Source organism: Carassius carassius, chromosome 4 (genome assembly GCF_963082965.1).
Source record: "Carassius carassius chromosome 4, fCarCar2.1, whole genome shotgun sequence".
Lineage (NCBI taxonomy): Eukaryota > Metazoa > Chordata > Actinopteri > Cypriniformes > Cyprinidae > Carassius > Carassius carassius.
This window is the reverse complement of record NC_081758.1, coordinates 30,290,495-30,308,077: the sequence shown is the minus strand read 5'-3', so window position 1 is coordinate 30,308,077 and position 17,583 is coordinate 30,290,495. Positions and strand designations below refer to the sequence as shown.

General features: G+C 43.9%; 1 protein-coding gene across 2 annotated transcripts in view; it reads left to right on the top strand.

The window, feature by feature from the left end:
- Nucleotides 1-17,583, top strand: part of LOC132130980 (zinc finger matrin-type protein 4-like) — a 106,006-nt gene that overhangs the window by 58,993 nt on the left and 29,430 nt on the right. For both annotated transcript variants that reach the window (XM_059542906.1, XM_059542896.1), the window contains exon 5: nucleotides 12,535-12,759. In XM_059542906.1, coding sequence (XP_059398889.1) covers nucleotides 12,535-12,759 — 225 coding nt within the window. The remainder of the gene's footprint in view (nucleotides 1-12,534; nucleotides 12,760-17,583) is intronic.

The window sequence follows — 17,583 nt, the reverse complement described above, 5'->3', positions numbered from 1 at the left end:
TTTGGTTTGTTATGTTCAGATGTTCGGTAACTTAACGGTCATGTGAGAAGTTTTCACTCTTATCTGTGTCAGAGGTTATTTATACATAAATAATATATACTTTAAAATATAATTTATTTTGTGGTGCAAATCCAAATTTTCATCAGCTGTCACTCCAGTTTTCAGAGTTATGATCCTTCAAAATATAATTCTAATATATTGATTTATTACCAGTCCTGGAAACAGTTTTTGCTGCTTAATATTTTTTGGAACCTGTGACATTTTGTTTAGGATTATTTGATGTATAGAAAGATAAAAAGAACATCATTGATAGTAAATCAACATATTGGAATTATATGGCATTGAAGACTGGTGTAAAGGCTGATTAAATATATATATTTATACACACACACATACATTACATACATTTTATCTATATATCTAAAAAAATAGGCTCCGTATATATGACCCAAAGTAACTAGTAACTAACTACTTGAGTAGATTTTTTATCCGATACTTTTTTACTCTTACTCAAGTAACTATTCAGACTAGTACTTTTACTTTTACTTGAGTAAATATTTCTAGAAGTACTTTTACTTTTACTTGAGTACAGTTTTTGGGTACTCTACCCACCTCTGTCATTTGGAAACCAAGGTTCTAGAGTCTGGAGGAAGGTTGGAGAAGCTCATAGCCCAAGTTGCTTGAAGTCCAGTGTTAAGTTTCCACAGTCTGTGATGATTTGGGGAGAAATGTCATCTGCTGGTGTTGGTCCATTGTGTTTTTTGAAAACCAAAGTCACTGCACCCGTTTGCCAATAAATTTTGGAGCACTTTGTGCTCCCTTCTGCTGACCAGCTTTTTGAAGATGCTGATTACATTTTCCAGCAGGATTTGGCACCTGCCCACACTGCCAAAAGCACCACAAGTTGGTTAAATGACCATGGTGTTGGTGTGCTTGAATGGCCAGCAAACTCACCAGACCTGAACCCCAAAGAGAATCTATGGGCTGTTGTCAAGAGGAAAATGAGAAACAAGAGACCAAAAAAATGCAGATGAGTTGGAAGGCCACTGTGAAAGAAACCTGTGCTTCCATACCACCTTAGCAGTGCCACAAACTGATCACCTCCATGCCACGCCGAATTGAGGCAGTAATTAAAGCAAAAGGAGGCCCTTCCAAGTACTGAGTACATGTACAGTAAATTAATTTACTTTCCAGTAGGCTAACAATTGACAAAAAAATTTTTGTTTTTTTAGGGGTGCACGATATATATCGGCCGATGATTAATGTGCATCTCTTCAGTAAAGCCGGTTATCTAATCAGCGGTAAATACATCAGGTGCGTGATTTCACATAGAGCAGCTGTTACTACACGGAGCCATTGTTAACTGACAAGCTGTGCAAATCTAAGCTGATAATAAACATGGATTTGCGCAGCTTGTCCATTAACATCAGTACAGTCATGGCCAAAAGTTTTGAGAATTACATAAATATTGGAAATTGGAAAAGTTGCTGCTTAAGTTTTTATAATAGCAATTTGCATATACTCCAGAATGTTATGGAGAGTGATCAGATGAATTGCATAGTCCTTGTTTGCCATGAAAATTAACTGAATCCCAGAAAAACCTTTCCACTGCATTTCACTGCTGTTATTAAAGGACCTGCTGAGATAATTTCAGTAATCGTCTTGTTAACTCAGGTGAGAATGTTGATGAGCACAAGGCTGGAGATCATTATGTCAGGCTGATTGGGTTAGAATGGCAGACTTGACATGTTAAAAGGAGGGTGATGCTTGAAATCATTGTTCTTCCATTGTTAACCATGGTGACCTGCAAAGAAACGCGTGCAGCCATCATTGCGTTGCATAAAAATGGCTTCACAGGCAAGGATATTGTGGCTACTAAGATTGCACCCAAATCAACAATTTATAGGATCATCAAGAACTTCAAGGAAAGAGGTTCAATTCGTGTAAAGAAGGCTTCAGGGCGTCCAAGAAAGTCCAGCAAGCGCCAGGATCATCTCCTAAAGAGGATTCAGCTGCGGGATCGGAGTGCCACCAGTGCAGAGCTTGCTCAGGAATGGCAGCAGGCAGGTGTGAGCGCATTCGCACGCACAGTGAGGCCAAGACTTTTGGAAGATGGCCTGGTGTCAAGAAGGGCAGCAAAGAAGCCACTTCTCTCCAAAAAAACCATCAGGGACAGATTGATCTTCTGCAGAAAGCATAGTGAATGGACTGCTGAGGACTGGGGCAAAGTCATATTCTCCGATGAAGCCCCTTTCCGATTGTTTGGGGCATCTGGAAAAAGGCTTGTCCGGAGAAGAAAAGGTGAGCGCTACCATCAGTCCTGTGTCATGCCAACAGTAAAGCATCCTGACACCATTCATGTGTGGGGTTGCTTCTCAGAGAAGTGATTATGTAAGAATGGGTTGCTATCAGTCAGGATTTGGTCCAGAAGTTGATTGAGAGCATGCCCAGTCGAATTGCAGAGGTCCTGAAAAAGAAGGGCCAACACTGCAAATACTGACTCTTTGCATAAATGTCATGTAATTGTCGATTAAAAGCCTTTGAAACGTATTAAGTGCTTGTAATTATATTTCAGTACATCACAGAAACAACTGAAACAAAGATCTAAAAGCAGTTTAGCAGCAAACTTTTTGAAAACTAATATTTATGTAATTCTCAAAACTTTTGGCCACGACTGTATAAAAGTATTTTAATTTGTTGAGATAGTGAACTGGTGGGTTTTTGTTAAATGTGAGCCAAAATCATCACAATTAAAAGACGAAAACAAAAGACTTAAACTACTTCAGTCTGTGTGCATTGAATGTATTTAATACACAAGTTTACAATTTGAGTTGAATTACTGAAATAACTTTTCCACGACATTCTATTTTTCTGAGATGCACCTTTATTTTCCTTTGATTCATTGGATTATCCAAGCAGTAAAATGTCATCAAATGGCTGGAATAATTTATGTGAGTTTCTCTTTTGTTGTCCGAGCTTGTACTTATAGAAAATCCAAAAATCCTTAAGCTATCTGGATTGCAAACAGGGTCCAGATTCACTCTCTGAAAACTCCAAATGAGAGTAAAACGTACTCGGTTACTAAACGTAACCTCGGTTCTCTCTAGAAGAGCGAACGAGTACTGCGTCTTAGCTAAGACGCTACGGGAAAAGTCTCTTTTCACGAAATACTGAAGCAAAAAATTATCCTTAATTTTGTATTTTTGTAAAGCGCATTTGCAGCAGTACACAGCCATAGGCGAGACGGCTCGTTCGCTCATTGGCTTGTTCTGCGGAAACTGCACAGCCTATCGAGCGCAGGCTGATGCAACATCAGACCAATAAGGGCGCTTCGCGCCCTTCTTGCCACTTCCCGCCGAAACGGGTGTGGCCCAACCTATAAAAGGAGCTCGAAAAGGCTGACTCACCTGATTTATTTCATTGCCGAAGCGAACCAGAGTGAATCGTACGCACGGCAGAGAACGCAGTACTCGTTCGCTCTTCTAGAGAGAACCGAGGTTACGTTTAGTAACCGAGTACGTTCTCTTACGAGAGCTCTCTCGTACTGCGTCTTAGCTAAGACGCTACGGGAACCCAATGTAAAACGCCGTGCACGCAGGGATCACACACCAATAAACCTGAAGCAACGCCCAGGATTTACAGTGCACAGTCACCTGAGGGACTCACAGAGAGTCCAGGACAGGAAGGGGGGAAGCCCTCCGTCCCATATCTAGCAACATCCGTAGATGCGGCAATATGACATCACACAGCCGAGGCAAGGCCTGACCAATGTGGCAATGCGGGTCTTATGCAATACTGCCCATATAACAGTCGGCAGCGCATAGCGCTCACGAACTCAGAGTTCCCCTCAGGGCCCTGATTCGACTATACCGACAGCAGCCTTGCTTGCAAGGCGGTAACCTCCAGGTTATAGAACCTGATAAATGTAGACGGCGAGGCCCAACCTGCCGCCATACATATATCCTGCAAGGAGATCCCAGTAGACCACGCCCACGACGAGGCAACGCCCCTTGTGGAGTGTGCTCTGATGCCCAGCGGGCACTGAAGGCCCCTGGAAGCGTAAGCTAACGCTATGGCGTCAACTATCCATCTGGATAGAGTCTGTCTCGAAACAGCCATTCCCTTGGAACGTCCACCGAACGAGACAAACAGCTGCTCCGTCTGCCGAAAGGCAGCAGAGCGAGACACATAAGCTCTTAAAACCCTGACAGGGCAAAGAAGACTCGAGTCTCTATCCTCTCCTGACACCGGCAGGGCAGACAGGGCAATAACCTGAGCCCGAAACGGCGTGTTGAGGGATTTCGGCACATAACCGTGCCTAGGTTTGAGTATGAGCCTTGAGTCATTAGGCCCAAACTCCAAGCACGACTGGCTCACAGAGAGCGCGTGCAAATCACCCACACACTTCACCGAAGCGAGAGCCAACAAGAATACTGTCTTGAACGACAGATGCTGAAGGCTAACCGATTGGATAGGCTCAAAAGGGGGACCCTTCATGGCCTCCAAAACCACCGCGAGGTCCCACATAGGGACTGACGAAGGTCTGGGAGGATTCAGCCTCCTAGCTCCTCTGAGGAACCGGATGACCAAATCATTCCTTCCTATTGACTGACCGAGCGCTGTTTAGAAAACGCTGCAATGGCCGCCACATAAACTTTGAGCATGGATGGGGCTCTGCCCTTATCCAACAGCTCCTGTAGGAAGGAGAGAACCTCCGTCACCTCACAACTAAGGGGTGAATATCCTCGAGCTGTGCACCAGCTGGAGAACACCGAACACTTCGAGGCATACAGACGTCGTGTCGACGAAGCTCTAGCCTAAGTGATGGTATTCAGCACTCCCACTGCGAGATCAGCGGGTAACTGTTGAGTGCCCACACATGGAGGGACCACAACTCCGGTTGAGGGTGCCAAATCGAGCCCCTGGCCTGCGAGAGGAGGTCCCTCCTCAACGGTACTGGCCACGGGGTGACATCTGCTAACTGCATCAATTCTGGGAACCATGGTTGGTTCATCCAAAGAGGTGCTACAAGCAGTATTGAACATCTTGTTTCTCTCACCCGTTCTATCACCTGCGGAAGGAGGGAGACGGGAGGGAAAGCATAAAGCGGGCAGCACGGCCATTCCCGTGACAGTGCGCTTTCATTCTTGGAAAAGAACGCAGGGCAGTGAGCGTTTTCGTGGGACGCGAAGAGGTCCACCTCCGCCCTGCCAAATCTCTCCCACAACAGCCGGACTGTTTGCGGGTGTAGAGACCATTCGCCCGTAGGAACATTGCCTCTGGACAGCCTGGTTGGACCCAGATTCTGTAGCCCAGGCACATGCACTGCCCTCAGCAAACGCACGTTGCGCTGATCCCAAACCAGGAGGCGTTCCGCTAGCCTGTACAGGTTTCAGGACCCGAGACCGCCCTGCCGATTTATGTAGGACACCACAGACATGTTGTCCGAACGGACTAAGACGTGGTGATCCTTGATTTGGGGACAAAAGCGCATCAGCGCGTTCTCCACTGCCAGCATTTCCAGACAGTTGACATGATGGAGCTTTTCCCGTTCTGACCATAGGCCAAAGGACGGTCTGCCCTCGAGCAGCGCTCCCCATCCCGAAGTGTAGGCGTCCGTCGACACCCTCTTTACATTCGGGGAAGTCCCCAGGCTTACACCTGATCGGTACCAGCCGTTCGCTGTCCAAGGTGCCAGAGCTGTGACACAGCTCTGATTGACCTTGAGATGCAGCATGAGGCCCAGCATCTTCTGACAGTGTTTGAGCGACACGGTCGCGCCGCAGCGGAAAGAACTCGCTGCGCGCTGAATGCCCATCACGTGCTGTGGTGACAGCCGCACCGTCATGGAACACGAGTTCAGAACTATACCCAGAAACAGAATCGTCTGACTGGGGTTCAGCGAACTCTTCGCCCAATTGACACTCAGGCCGAGCTTCTCGAGGTGATCGAGTAAAACGGCCCTGTGGTCCACGAGCTCCGCTCGTGATCGGGCCAGAACCAGCCAGTCGTCAAAATAATTCAGCACTCGCATGCCTCTGAGTCTGAGAAGAGCGAGCGCTGCATCCATGCACCTCGTAAACGTACGAGGAGCCACGGACAAGCCGAACGGCAGGACTGTAAACTGGTATGCCTGGCCCTCGAAGGCGAATCTCAAATATCGCCTGTGGTTTGACGCTATCTGTATTTGAAAATACGCGTTCTTCAGATCTATTGACATGAACCAGTCCCCTCTGCGAATCTGCGCGAGGAGTTTCCTGGTCGTAAGCATTTTGAAACTGCGTTTCATCAATGCCTTTTTCAGCTGTCTTAGATCCAGTATGGGCCTGAGACCCCCTGTAATGGCCTTCCCCTTTAATTTGTTTTGCTTGGCGTCACCACTAGATGGCGAAATACCCTTATTGTGTATATAAGGGAGAGGAAACAAAGCAAGAGTATTTTCACGTTTGTTCTTGAGCTAACAAGCTTGAGAAAAATGGTTTAAGCTTTAGTATCCCTTTGGCAAGCAGAGCGAGGTATGTTAGTTTGTTTTCTATGTGTTTCTTTGGTATCATTTGTTGTTTAATTTGAACAATGTTAAATGTGTAGTGAATGTTTGTTTGCTTGTTTGTTTTTGAGTTTATTTTGCTTGATATTTATGTATTGTTTTTTGTTTTCTTTGTAGTTTTACGGTGCCACCATGCTGTGATACAATTGTAATGGTGCTATGAAGTTAATGTGTAAACACAGTGTTGTGATGCATGGAAAACATTTGCAACAAAGAATTGAGACCACGATCACTTCAGCAATGAAGTTTATTGCATCTTAAAATAAATCGAAGGCACCCGTCAAAAACTCTCTGTTTCTTTTCTACGAGCTGAAGGGCCGCTACAGTAAAACTCGCTGCTATACATGAGGTTTCATCGTGTTGCTGTTGTTTCATCGCGTGACTGGGACACTGGACTTTGCATCTAAAGCGCTGATTGAATCACGTTACGTCAGTCCGAGACGGATACCTCATCAGGATTGTAAAATTACACCGTCAGTTGGAGCGCGGCTCATTCATGAACGTTTGGAAGGTGATCGTATATCAACGTTACTGTTACAGATGAAAAGGTAAACTTTCAGTAAAAGAACGTTACATGAAGTAAGACTGCAAATACAAGTTTCTGGACTGTGTGAGTTGAAATATGTTCAAGCTCTTCATATGTGCAAAAAACTTTCAATTTAGACTTAGTTTCCTTAGCGGTCTGCTTCCAGGAGTCATAAGCTTTATCAAAAGCTTTCTCTTGCTTCTGGGTCTCCTGTTTATGCATATCTAGGCCTTTCTCTGTACGATTTCTTTTTCGAGAACTTGATCTTGATCTAACCGGTTGCATTTCTTTAGAAATATTTAAATCCTTATCAGGAACTAACTTTTGACTTGCTTGCGCTGCCATTTGCTCAACTGTGTCTTCCATTTTGTCTGTCTACAAACTTGAGAGACAAACTTTGTTGTTTAATTTGAACAATGTTAAATGTGTAGTGAATGTTTGTTTGCTTGTTTGTTTTTGAGTTTATTTTGCTTGATATTTATTTATTGTTTTTTGTTTTCTTTGTAGTTTTACGGTGCCACCATGCTGTGATACAATTGTAATGGTGCTATGAAGTTAATGTGTAAACACAGTGTTGTGATGCATGGAAAACATTTGCAACAAAGAATTGAGACCACGATCACTTCAGCAATGAAGTTTTTTGCATCTTAAAATAAATCGAAGGCACCCGTCAAAAACTCTGTTTCTTTTCTACGAGCTGAAGGGCCGCTACAGTAAAACTCGCTGCTATACATGAGGTTTCATCGTGTTGCTGTTGTTTCATCGCGTGACTGGGACACTGGACTTTGCATCTAAAGCGCTGATTGAATCACGTTACGTCAGTCCGAGACGGATACCTCATCAGGATTGTAAAATTACACCGTCAGTTGGAGCGCGGCTCATTCATGAACGTTTGGATGGTGATCGTATATCAACGTTACTGTTACAGATGAAAAGGTAAACTTTCAGTAAAAGAACGTTACATGAAGTAAGACTGCAAATACAAGTTTCTGGACTGTGTGAGTTGAAATATGTTCAAGCTCTTCATATGTGCAAAAAACTTTCAATTTAGACTTAGTTTCCTTAGCGGTCTGCTTCCAGGAGTCATACGCTTTATCAAAAGCTTTCTCTTGCTTCTGGGTCTCCTGTTTATGCATATCTAGGCCTTTCTCTGTACGATTTCTTTTTCGAGAACTTGATCTTGATCTAACCGGTTGCATTTCTTTAGAAATATTTAAATCCTTATCAGGAACTAACTTTTGACTTGCTTGCGCTGCCATTTGCTCAACTGTGTCTTCCATTTTGTCTGTCTACGAACTTGAGAGACAAACTTTGTTGTTTAATTTGAACAATGTTAAATGTGTAGTGAATGTTTGTTTGCTTGTTTGTTTTTGAGTTTATTTTGCTTGATATTTATGTATTGTTTTTTGTTTTCTTTGTAGTTTTACGGTGCCACCATGCTGTGATACAATTGTAATGGTGCTATGAAGTTAATGTGTAAACACAGTGTTGTGATGCTTGGAAAACATTTGCAACAAAGAATTGAGACCACGATCACTTCAGCAATGAAGTTTATTGCATCTTAAAATAAATCGAAGGCACCCGTCAAAAACTCTCTGTTTCTTTTCTACGAGCTGAAGGGCCGCTACACCCCCGTCTCTCTTGGGCACCAGAAAGTATCTGCTGTACAGCCCCCCCTCGCTTTGAGCTTGAGACACAGGCTCTACAGCCCCTTTGCTCAACAATTTTGATATTTCGGCCCCAAAGTATGTGTGCTACTTCTGTTTTGACCGTAGTTTCGACACGCGCTGAAAAGCGCGGAGGGCGTCGAAAAAAACTGTAGCGAGTAGCCTCTCTTTATAATGCCTAGCATCCAATCCGAAACCCCTGGAAGTGCTGACCATGCATCTGCATGAATGGCTAAGGGCTGGATGCGAAGTGCGCTCTGTTGACTGGGCAACGGCGGCGCTCGGGTGTGCTGCGCATTTGAGGCAGGGAGCGCGCTGATCACAGCGGGCAGATCGCTCCTCCTCGACCCCGTCCCGGCGCTTAACCGACTGGGGGAAGGCTGAGCAGGTCCCGTTAGGACTCGATATGTCTGCGAGTAACTGTGGGCTGCATATGTGCACATTTACCACTTTCAACTCGCTGTCTGCCTGTGCAGAGCGTACGTGCACGGGCCTCGTTTTTACAGAAGCCACGCGCCGTATGTGACATAGTGTATGTGGGCACTGGGGAGTGGGCACGTTTACTATGCGGCGCGCTCGACCGATCCGTGCCGATCTTATGTGCGCGAGCCCTGTGTGCAGGGCTGTGCTTACATGTGGAGATGGGCACTGAGGAGTGGGCATCGTCACTGCATTTACAGCACCATCGGCCGTGGCCGGACGAGCGTGCACGGGTTTTGTTTTTACAGAAACCACATGACGCGTGTGACATAGTAATTGTGGGCACTGAGGGGTGGGCATGCTTACTATGCAGTGTGCGCGATCGACTTGAGTCGCTTTTATGGGCGCAGGCCCTGTGTGCAGGGCTGTGCTTACATGTGGAGACGGGTACTGAGTAGTGGGCATCGTCACTACATTTATAGCACCATCGGCCGTGGCCGGACGAACGTGCACGGGTTTCGTTTTTACAGAAACCACATGACTTGTGTGACATAGTGATTGTGGGCACTGAGGAGTGGGCACGCTTACTATGTAGTGCGCGTGATCAACTTGAGTCGCTTTTATGGGCGCGAGCCCTGTGTGAAGGGCTGTGCTTATATGTGGAGATGGGCACTGAGCAGTGGGCATCGTCACTACATTTATAGCACCATCGGCCGTGGCCGGGACACCAGAAATTACACTTTTTCGGGAAATATCTGGGTAGCCGTGATAACGGTTTTTGTGTGCAGGCAAGCGGGCAACCGTACAGGCTTGCGCATTGCAAAAGACGCTGAAACAGTCACAATCTCTGGAACTGAAACAGCGGCGTGCTTAGGTGAGAGCCCGGCCACAGCGGAACTCGTACACCGGCGCTTCGATGAAGCAGCCATCGTGTGTAGTGCAGACGCAGCGTCATGCAGCATGCATAGATGGCTTTCCTAGGATAGCTTCGGGGCTCCCGGCCTCACCGTAAACCTCTGCCGCGGTCCCCGCAGCGCGGGGCGACGGCCGGTAGAGCGAGAACGGGGGTCTCGAGCTGCGTTGCTGAAGCTGTTGTGATAACGGCTTTTGTGTGCAGGCAAGCGGGCAACTATGCAGGCTTGCGCGTTGCAGAAAACGCTGAGACAGTCACAATTCCTGGAACTGAAACAGCGGCGCGCTTGGGTGAGAGCTCGGCCACAGCGGAACTCGTACACCTGCGCTTCGATGAAGCAGCCATCGCGAGTAGTGCAGCCGCAGCGTCACACAGCAGGCTTTAGATGGCAACACCGCTTTTGCCACCGTCCAGCAGAGGGCGGACAAAGGTGCGTCGCTATCGCCTGTTCCACCGGCGGAAGTGACTGGTAGTTCCTGTTTTTAGCATCATCAGTGTGGAGAATGCTAGTGAGACAGACAAACGAGTTCGCGCTGAATATGGAGCGTTCCAAGCCTTCGCCACCTCTTCGTGAAGCTCAGGAAGAAATGAGGCGGGCTTTGAGAAGTACGCTCATCCGAAAGGAAAATACCATCCAGCCGGGAACGAGAGGGGGGGCGCTGGTGCAGACCACTCGCGGCCGAGACTCGTCGCGGCCAACGCGAGCATTCGCCCCGGCTCCTTCTCGATGTCAGCTCGTCTGCTGGGCTTCTGAGCAGAAGGCGCGAGATCCTTGGAGCTCGCCCAGCCCTCATTGCCCGAAGCTAGCAGAGAGCGCGTGTCCTCTTCCCCCGACGCGGCCCTGAGATCGACTTCCTCGGACGACGCGCCGGCAAACAGCGTGCGCTGCCCACCGGGAAGCGATGCAGGGGGGGCCGGTGAAGCAGGGCGAACCGGCGAGCTCGGTTGAGCTGAAGACGGTTCCGGAATCCGCTGGAAGCAACGCTTTTACGGCGCCTCAGCGCAGCGGAGAATGCAGGCTCAGAGAAAAAGGCCAGGCGAGTCCTCAGAGTCACCATGGCAACAGCTCGCAGTGAGGGCATCCGCCGTCAGCGAGCGCGAGCGCTGCATGATCTTCACCCAGGCAGGAGACACAGATGACGTACCGGTCTCCCTCGCTGAGTGGGGCTCTGACGAGCCGCAGGAAGGCATCTTAAAAAAGACGCAAGCTCTTTTACGAGTTTGTGTCGCAGGGCGAACACACACACACACACATAAAGAACAGTTGGATATAACAGAATTGAAAGGCTGAAGAGATGAAAAATCAGGTGAGTCAGCCTTTTCGAGCTCCTTTTATAGGTTGGGCCACACCCGTTTCGGCGGGAAGTGGCAAGTTCTTATTGGTCTGATGTTGCATCAGCCTCCGCTCGATAGGCTGTGCAGTTGCCGCAGAACAAGCCAATGAGCGAACGAGCCGTCTCGCCTATGGCTGTGTACTGCTGCAAATGCGCTTTACAAAAATACAAAATTAAGGATAATTTTTTGCTTCAGTATTTCGTGAAAAGAGACTTTTCCCGTAGCGTCTTAGCTAAGACGCAGTACGAGAGAGCTCTCGTAAGAGAACTTGGATTAAACAAATGAATAAAACAAAGTTCATTACTAGCTGGTGGACAGTTTGATTAGAAATGGCAATATTGCATGCTTTAAAACTGATGGGCTGTCCCTTGTGATGTAAGCTATTCAAATTAAAACAGTACAAACTTTAAAACCTTAGTCCCAAAAACTCCCAACCCTCACCTATTCTATTAACTTGTATCTACAATACTTAAATTCATTTTTCTCCAGGAATCCATGTTTTGACAAACTTATAGAATATTCTTCACGTTGTGCCTCTGAAACCGTAATAAGGTGGAAAAAAATCTAATTTTTCCTTTGTTTTTGTAGCATGTGCATTTTACTGAGAAATGGAGAAGGTAATACTGCAAGTGACACTTCCTGTGATGCTTGTTACAATGTGAATGGAAAAAAAATATAATAAATATAATAACCATATCTACACTATATATTTTTTTCAGGATTCATACTTTTGATTATTAGTGTGTGTGTGTGTGTGTGTATAGTTATGGCCAATAAGAAATAGATTTTCTCATCTTGTCCAACAGTGGCAACATAAAGGCATAACCTTTGATCCCTGATTCCAACAAACATGTACAGAGTGTAATGGAAATGGGGAGAAAAAAGTGAATCTCCCGTGAATCTCAACCCCATATTTAGGTGTGTGTCCTAGAGAGGAAAGAATCTTGGCCATTGTTTAAAGTTCTATATACAGAATTTACCACGTTGTCCCTGGTTACCAAACTTCTACAGACTTGGCAAATATACCTAAGTAGCATGTTTTGCTATTCCAAAATCTTGGATATAATAAATATAAAATAATGTATTAAATCAATAATTCAATGTAACTCTTTTCTGCTTTCTGCAGAGGTGCCACCTAGTCCAGTGAAGACACCCTCCTCAGAAATCTCACCTTTGAGCTTAACCCGTCAGCACCGGGATTCTGATCGCTACTGTCAGCTGTGCAATGCTTGGTTCAACAATCCTGGAATGGCACAGCAACACTACGATGGCAAAAAGCACAAGAAGAATGCAGCACGTGCAGAACTGCTGGAACAATTAGGGAAGACTTTAGACATTGGAGAGATGAAAGGTACAGACTCTTTACACTTTCTTAATGACTGTTTATGGCTGCATGATTATTTAGCTTTTTTACTTCATTAGATGATGAGGCACTGAACTGAATGATAAAAGATTTGTATTGCCTTACTGTCCTGCAGGTCTTTGATGGAAATGATAATGTTGATTATAATGGCCAGTTTCTTTTCCTTGTATGTAACATGTCTGCCAAATTTCAGATGGAAACACAAAAGTCCCCATTTTCCTTATTTGAATTAATAAAACAATATAATGGTGCATAATTTTCCACCAGCAGTGGCAGTGTGGCATACAGTGTGGCCAAAGAGAAATAGCAAATGGGTGATTTTAAAATGCTGTTCCAAAATGACAGGGTCATTACTCGTAAGAAACTGGAAATACTATTGCAACTGGACTTTGTGTTTCAATGCAAATCATGGCAGACATGTTATATATGTAACGCCTCTCTCCCGGGTCCTCACCGCCACACCTCATTCTCGTTCTGAGTGGGTCTCGAACCCGGATCTCCGGCATGAGAGGCGGACACACTAACAAGGAGGCTAAATGACTGCAGCCACTAGTGTCAGTTGCTAGTACATTTCTTGAGATCAGGGGAGTGAGGTTTATCTGTACAGCATCCAATTGCTGGCCTCCATTACACTCGCCCCCCAAACCTCACTACCATCCAGGTCACGGCACCAGTGTAACCAGGGTCTCCGGAATGGGAGGCGGACGCACTAACAAGGAGGCTAAATGACTGAAACCACTAGCTCGCCTCTTGAGATCAGGGGAGTGAGGTTTAACTGCACAGCACGTACTCGCTGGCCCCGTTACACTCACCCCTCCAAACTTAACTCCCTTCTTATTCATGGCACCAATGTAAGCCCTTCCTCCCAGGTCCTCACAGCCACACCCTGTTCCAAGTGAGTCTCTAACCCGGGTCTCCAGAATGGGAGGCGGATGCACTAACAAGGAGGCTAAATGACTGCAACTACTAGCGTCAGTCGCAAGTATGTCTCTTGAGAACAGGGGAGTGAGGTTAACCTGCACAGCACCTACTAGCTGGCCTCCATTACACTCACCCCCTAAACTTCACTCCCATCCAGGTCACGGCACCAACGTGCGATTTTTTTTTTTTTTGTTTGTTTTTATATATATTTTTTTTATATTTCATGTAGATTTTGTTAAGACCTGTCTATCATGCAGCACAGAAATGTCACAAATCTCAGCTCCTTTTTCTTTAATGCTGTGATGTCTTCAAAAATACATGCATTTCTCTTGAAGAAGGAATTCAGAGTAGTGTGACTTTTTCAGTGTAACCTCTTTGTTACACAAAGAATGAGAGCTCAATCGCAAACTGTGAGGTCACAAGAGTGACCTCTGTTGCTCATGTTATATTTCACTTATTTTTTTATTGAAGGCTATTCCCAGCACAGAGGCGTAGTTTGGGAACACTTCCTCGATAGATTAATGAAACCACTCACATAAAACAATAAAACTCAATGTGTCTTTTACTCCCCTTGCCTCTTCTCCAGCCTGGGCTCTAAGAGAATAAAAGCAATAGGTTTGTGCATCCAGAGGCTTTGATACAGGCTATTCATTTCTAAAAAAATGAAGAGTGTGCTCTCCCGTTGTCAACTGGCTCACATTATGTCAATAACAATTACAAATACATTTTTCTCTCAGGTGAGCAGAAAGAGGCCGGGCCAGCGCATTCATTGCCTAGCAGAAAGGTCCAGTAGCATGGGATGTTTCATCTCATTAGAGATAAAGGAATGCAGATCAACGCTTCACAGAGATATGCGTTGTGAGACTGAGATGAGCATTAAGCTGAGGTTGGGTTTAGTTTGTTTGGACTGAAGGTTATCCCCAACTTAGAGTGATAGATGGCGAATTCAGAGCATCCTTGTTAAAGGAAGAGGCACTGGAGACTTGACCAGGCTCATAGTTACTATTACTCTGTCTGCACCAGATTAAAATGGGAAAAAATTAGGCAGAGTGCTGAATGAGAATGAGAAATGAGAAAATAAACTGGAGATTTTTACTTCACTTGAGGATAGAAGTTATCTACATTTCCCAAAACCACAATAGATTTATGAATTATATTAAGATTTTGTCAAATATCCTCTTTCACATGCAAGCTCGAAGTTTTAGGTAACACTCTAAAGTTTGGGAGATTTAACTGTAAGTGATTTTTTTTGCTGTATTTATCCAAAACTTTGATATAATTTGTCCCCACATTTGTTTAACCATTTAATTTTAACGAAGAAGGAAAAAAATGAAAACATTTGGGATAATTTTATAAAACAAGGGCTGTTGTTCTTTTTAACTTAAAAAAATCATCAGAAGTATTAAGCAGCACAACTGTTTTCTGCTTTCTTTATAAGAACGCTTTTCTTCTTGAACACTCAGGAATAAATTACATTTATTGTAAGAGAACAGTTATTTAAAAGTTTCATATTTCACAGTATTACTGTTTTTTTAAAATTACAAATTACTTTGTATTTTTGATCAAATAAACAGTCTTACTGAACATAAAAAGACATTTGAAAAAATCTTACCAACCCCAAAGTGGTAGTATTGGTGTAAGTTAAAACAAGAGATTAAATGAGAATCTGCTGATTCAGACGATACCAGTTCTGTCACTTAACATCAACCTGATCGAAAATTAGAATTAGCTTCCTAGCTGCCTTCCTTATATTTCTACCTCCAAATGGATTTTATTTCTTCTGTAAATCATTTATATTTGTACACAATGACTTACAACTTAATTATCCCCGGCCTTTATATCCATTTTTCAGGTTGCATTCATTATCACACACTTCATCATTTCTGCATCAGGAAGACTTGGACCAATATGGACCTGTAGAAATAGCTAGTCGGACTGATCTTTCATACACATTTTCTATTCATTGGGTTAAGGAGTGAAAAATAGATGGGCCAACCATCTCTTCAATTTTCCCCTCGGCTGCCCATTCACACTGTCTGCCCTGCAAGGTCTCTCACTAATGTCACCTAGTCATTACTCCAGCCAGGAAATGTCAGCACAGACACCACAGCGTTCAGTAGTACGCCTCTGATGGCTTCCCTCCAATGTGATTATCAATTAGTAATGATGTGGCAAATCACCCTAACGGCCGGAATGAGAGAGAGAGTTTCACAAATGGGGAAATGTTGCAGAAGAACTTGCTGTCTAATTCATCGAGCTTGAAGCCGCTGTTGGCAGACTCATATTTCACTCAAATCGTTAGCACCTGCAACACTTGCCTCTGTCTCTCTTTCAGTATCCATCCCATGTTATTTCTCCCTCTGTCTGCTCGCCTTAGATTTTTCTGCCCTTTTCTCTGTTTGCATATATCTGTCCCGCGCATCTTTTGAATGTTGTCTGATGTTCAGAGCATCAGAGAGGGAGCCAGCAGTCACACTTTGAAGACTGCAACATCATGAAATATTCATAGATTTTCTGTTGAGCACTAAGTCTGTGTGGTTTCTCATGAATGTGTGTGTGTATCTGTGAGTACATAGCACATTTTCTCTTCCTGCGGCTTTGAATCGAAGCACCTTCTTATTTACACAAAGGAAGGGGTTATTGATATTTTTGTATTTTGTAGACTTTTTTGGAGGGTAAACATAAAAGGGTGCATTGTTTTCAACTACAGAAAAGAGGACACTACTCAGGTGGTGCCAGTTGAATATTATAACCAATACAGTTTGTTTTCAACAACCATTAACGTAAACTGTATGCAGTTATAGTACAGTTATGACACATTGACAGAATTATGGAGTTTATATTTTCCTCTTAACTACCACGTGACACGTCATACACTGATTGATCTGCAACGTGCCACTTCAATTCAAACACACTTACAAAATATACTTGCTTAATCGTCTTATCTTGTTAACACAATTTTATGTACATAAATGTAAATTCTCAAGTCAGAAGCCACTTTTTTATGTTTCACTTGCTGACATAGAGCATTACTTTGGCACTTTTTCTAACTCATGTAACAAGAAGGCTTTAAAAACGATTGAAATTTGTGAGCTGTTCAGTCTTTTCCTTTGAATGTGATGTGTTTTATTTAATTATATACCCGTCTTGTGTTTATTTTAATTTTTTTTGTATCATTATTATTATTTTATATTTTATTGTAACTTCTTTGTTGACATTGTTTCTTACTATATATATATATATATATATATATATATATATATATATATATATATATATATATATATATATGATTATATATATATTAGGTTAGGTTTTTCCTCCTTTTAATTTTTATATAAATTTCATCCTTGGCCTTTTAGGATTTTTTGTTAAAAAATTAAATCTTTGGTAATAAACTACATCAGTGCTGTCAGATGTTTGTGGTTTGCAGCAATAGATGTCTGAAGCCTGTCAAATTTCAGTTTTTCAGCAGAGAACTGAAGAGCAGACCTCATTTTATGTCTCTTCCTCTTTTGCTCTTCACACTTCGTCATGTTTGAGTGTTTAGTTACTATAATCACCCTTACATTCATTCAACCCATCCATTTAACACTTAACATTACAGACCGAACAAAATCCCATCTCATCAGAGCACCAATCCATAGTCATTTTGAAGGAGAGGCAGCAAATGGGGATCATTTTCCTTTTTCACAGCACTCCGTTAGACAGTGGAAAAAGCCTTTGTGATTTGAGCCATCATTGCAATGTTTTCTGTTGGAATTGGAAATGCATTCTGTCTCACACAGATATCATGTTTCTATCAAGTAACATCAGACTGAGGTTTTCATCATATTTTCAATAAAACAGTATGATAACTTGCTTTTCACCATAGTTTCATAAAGTTATTTT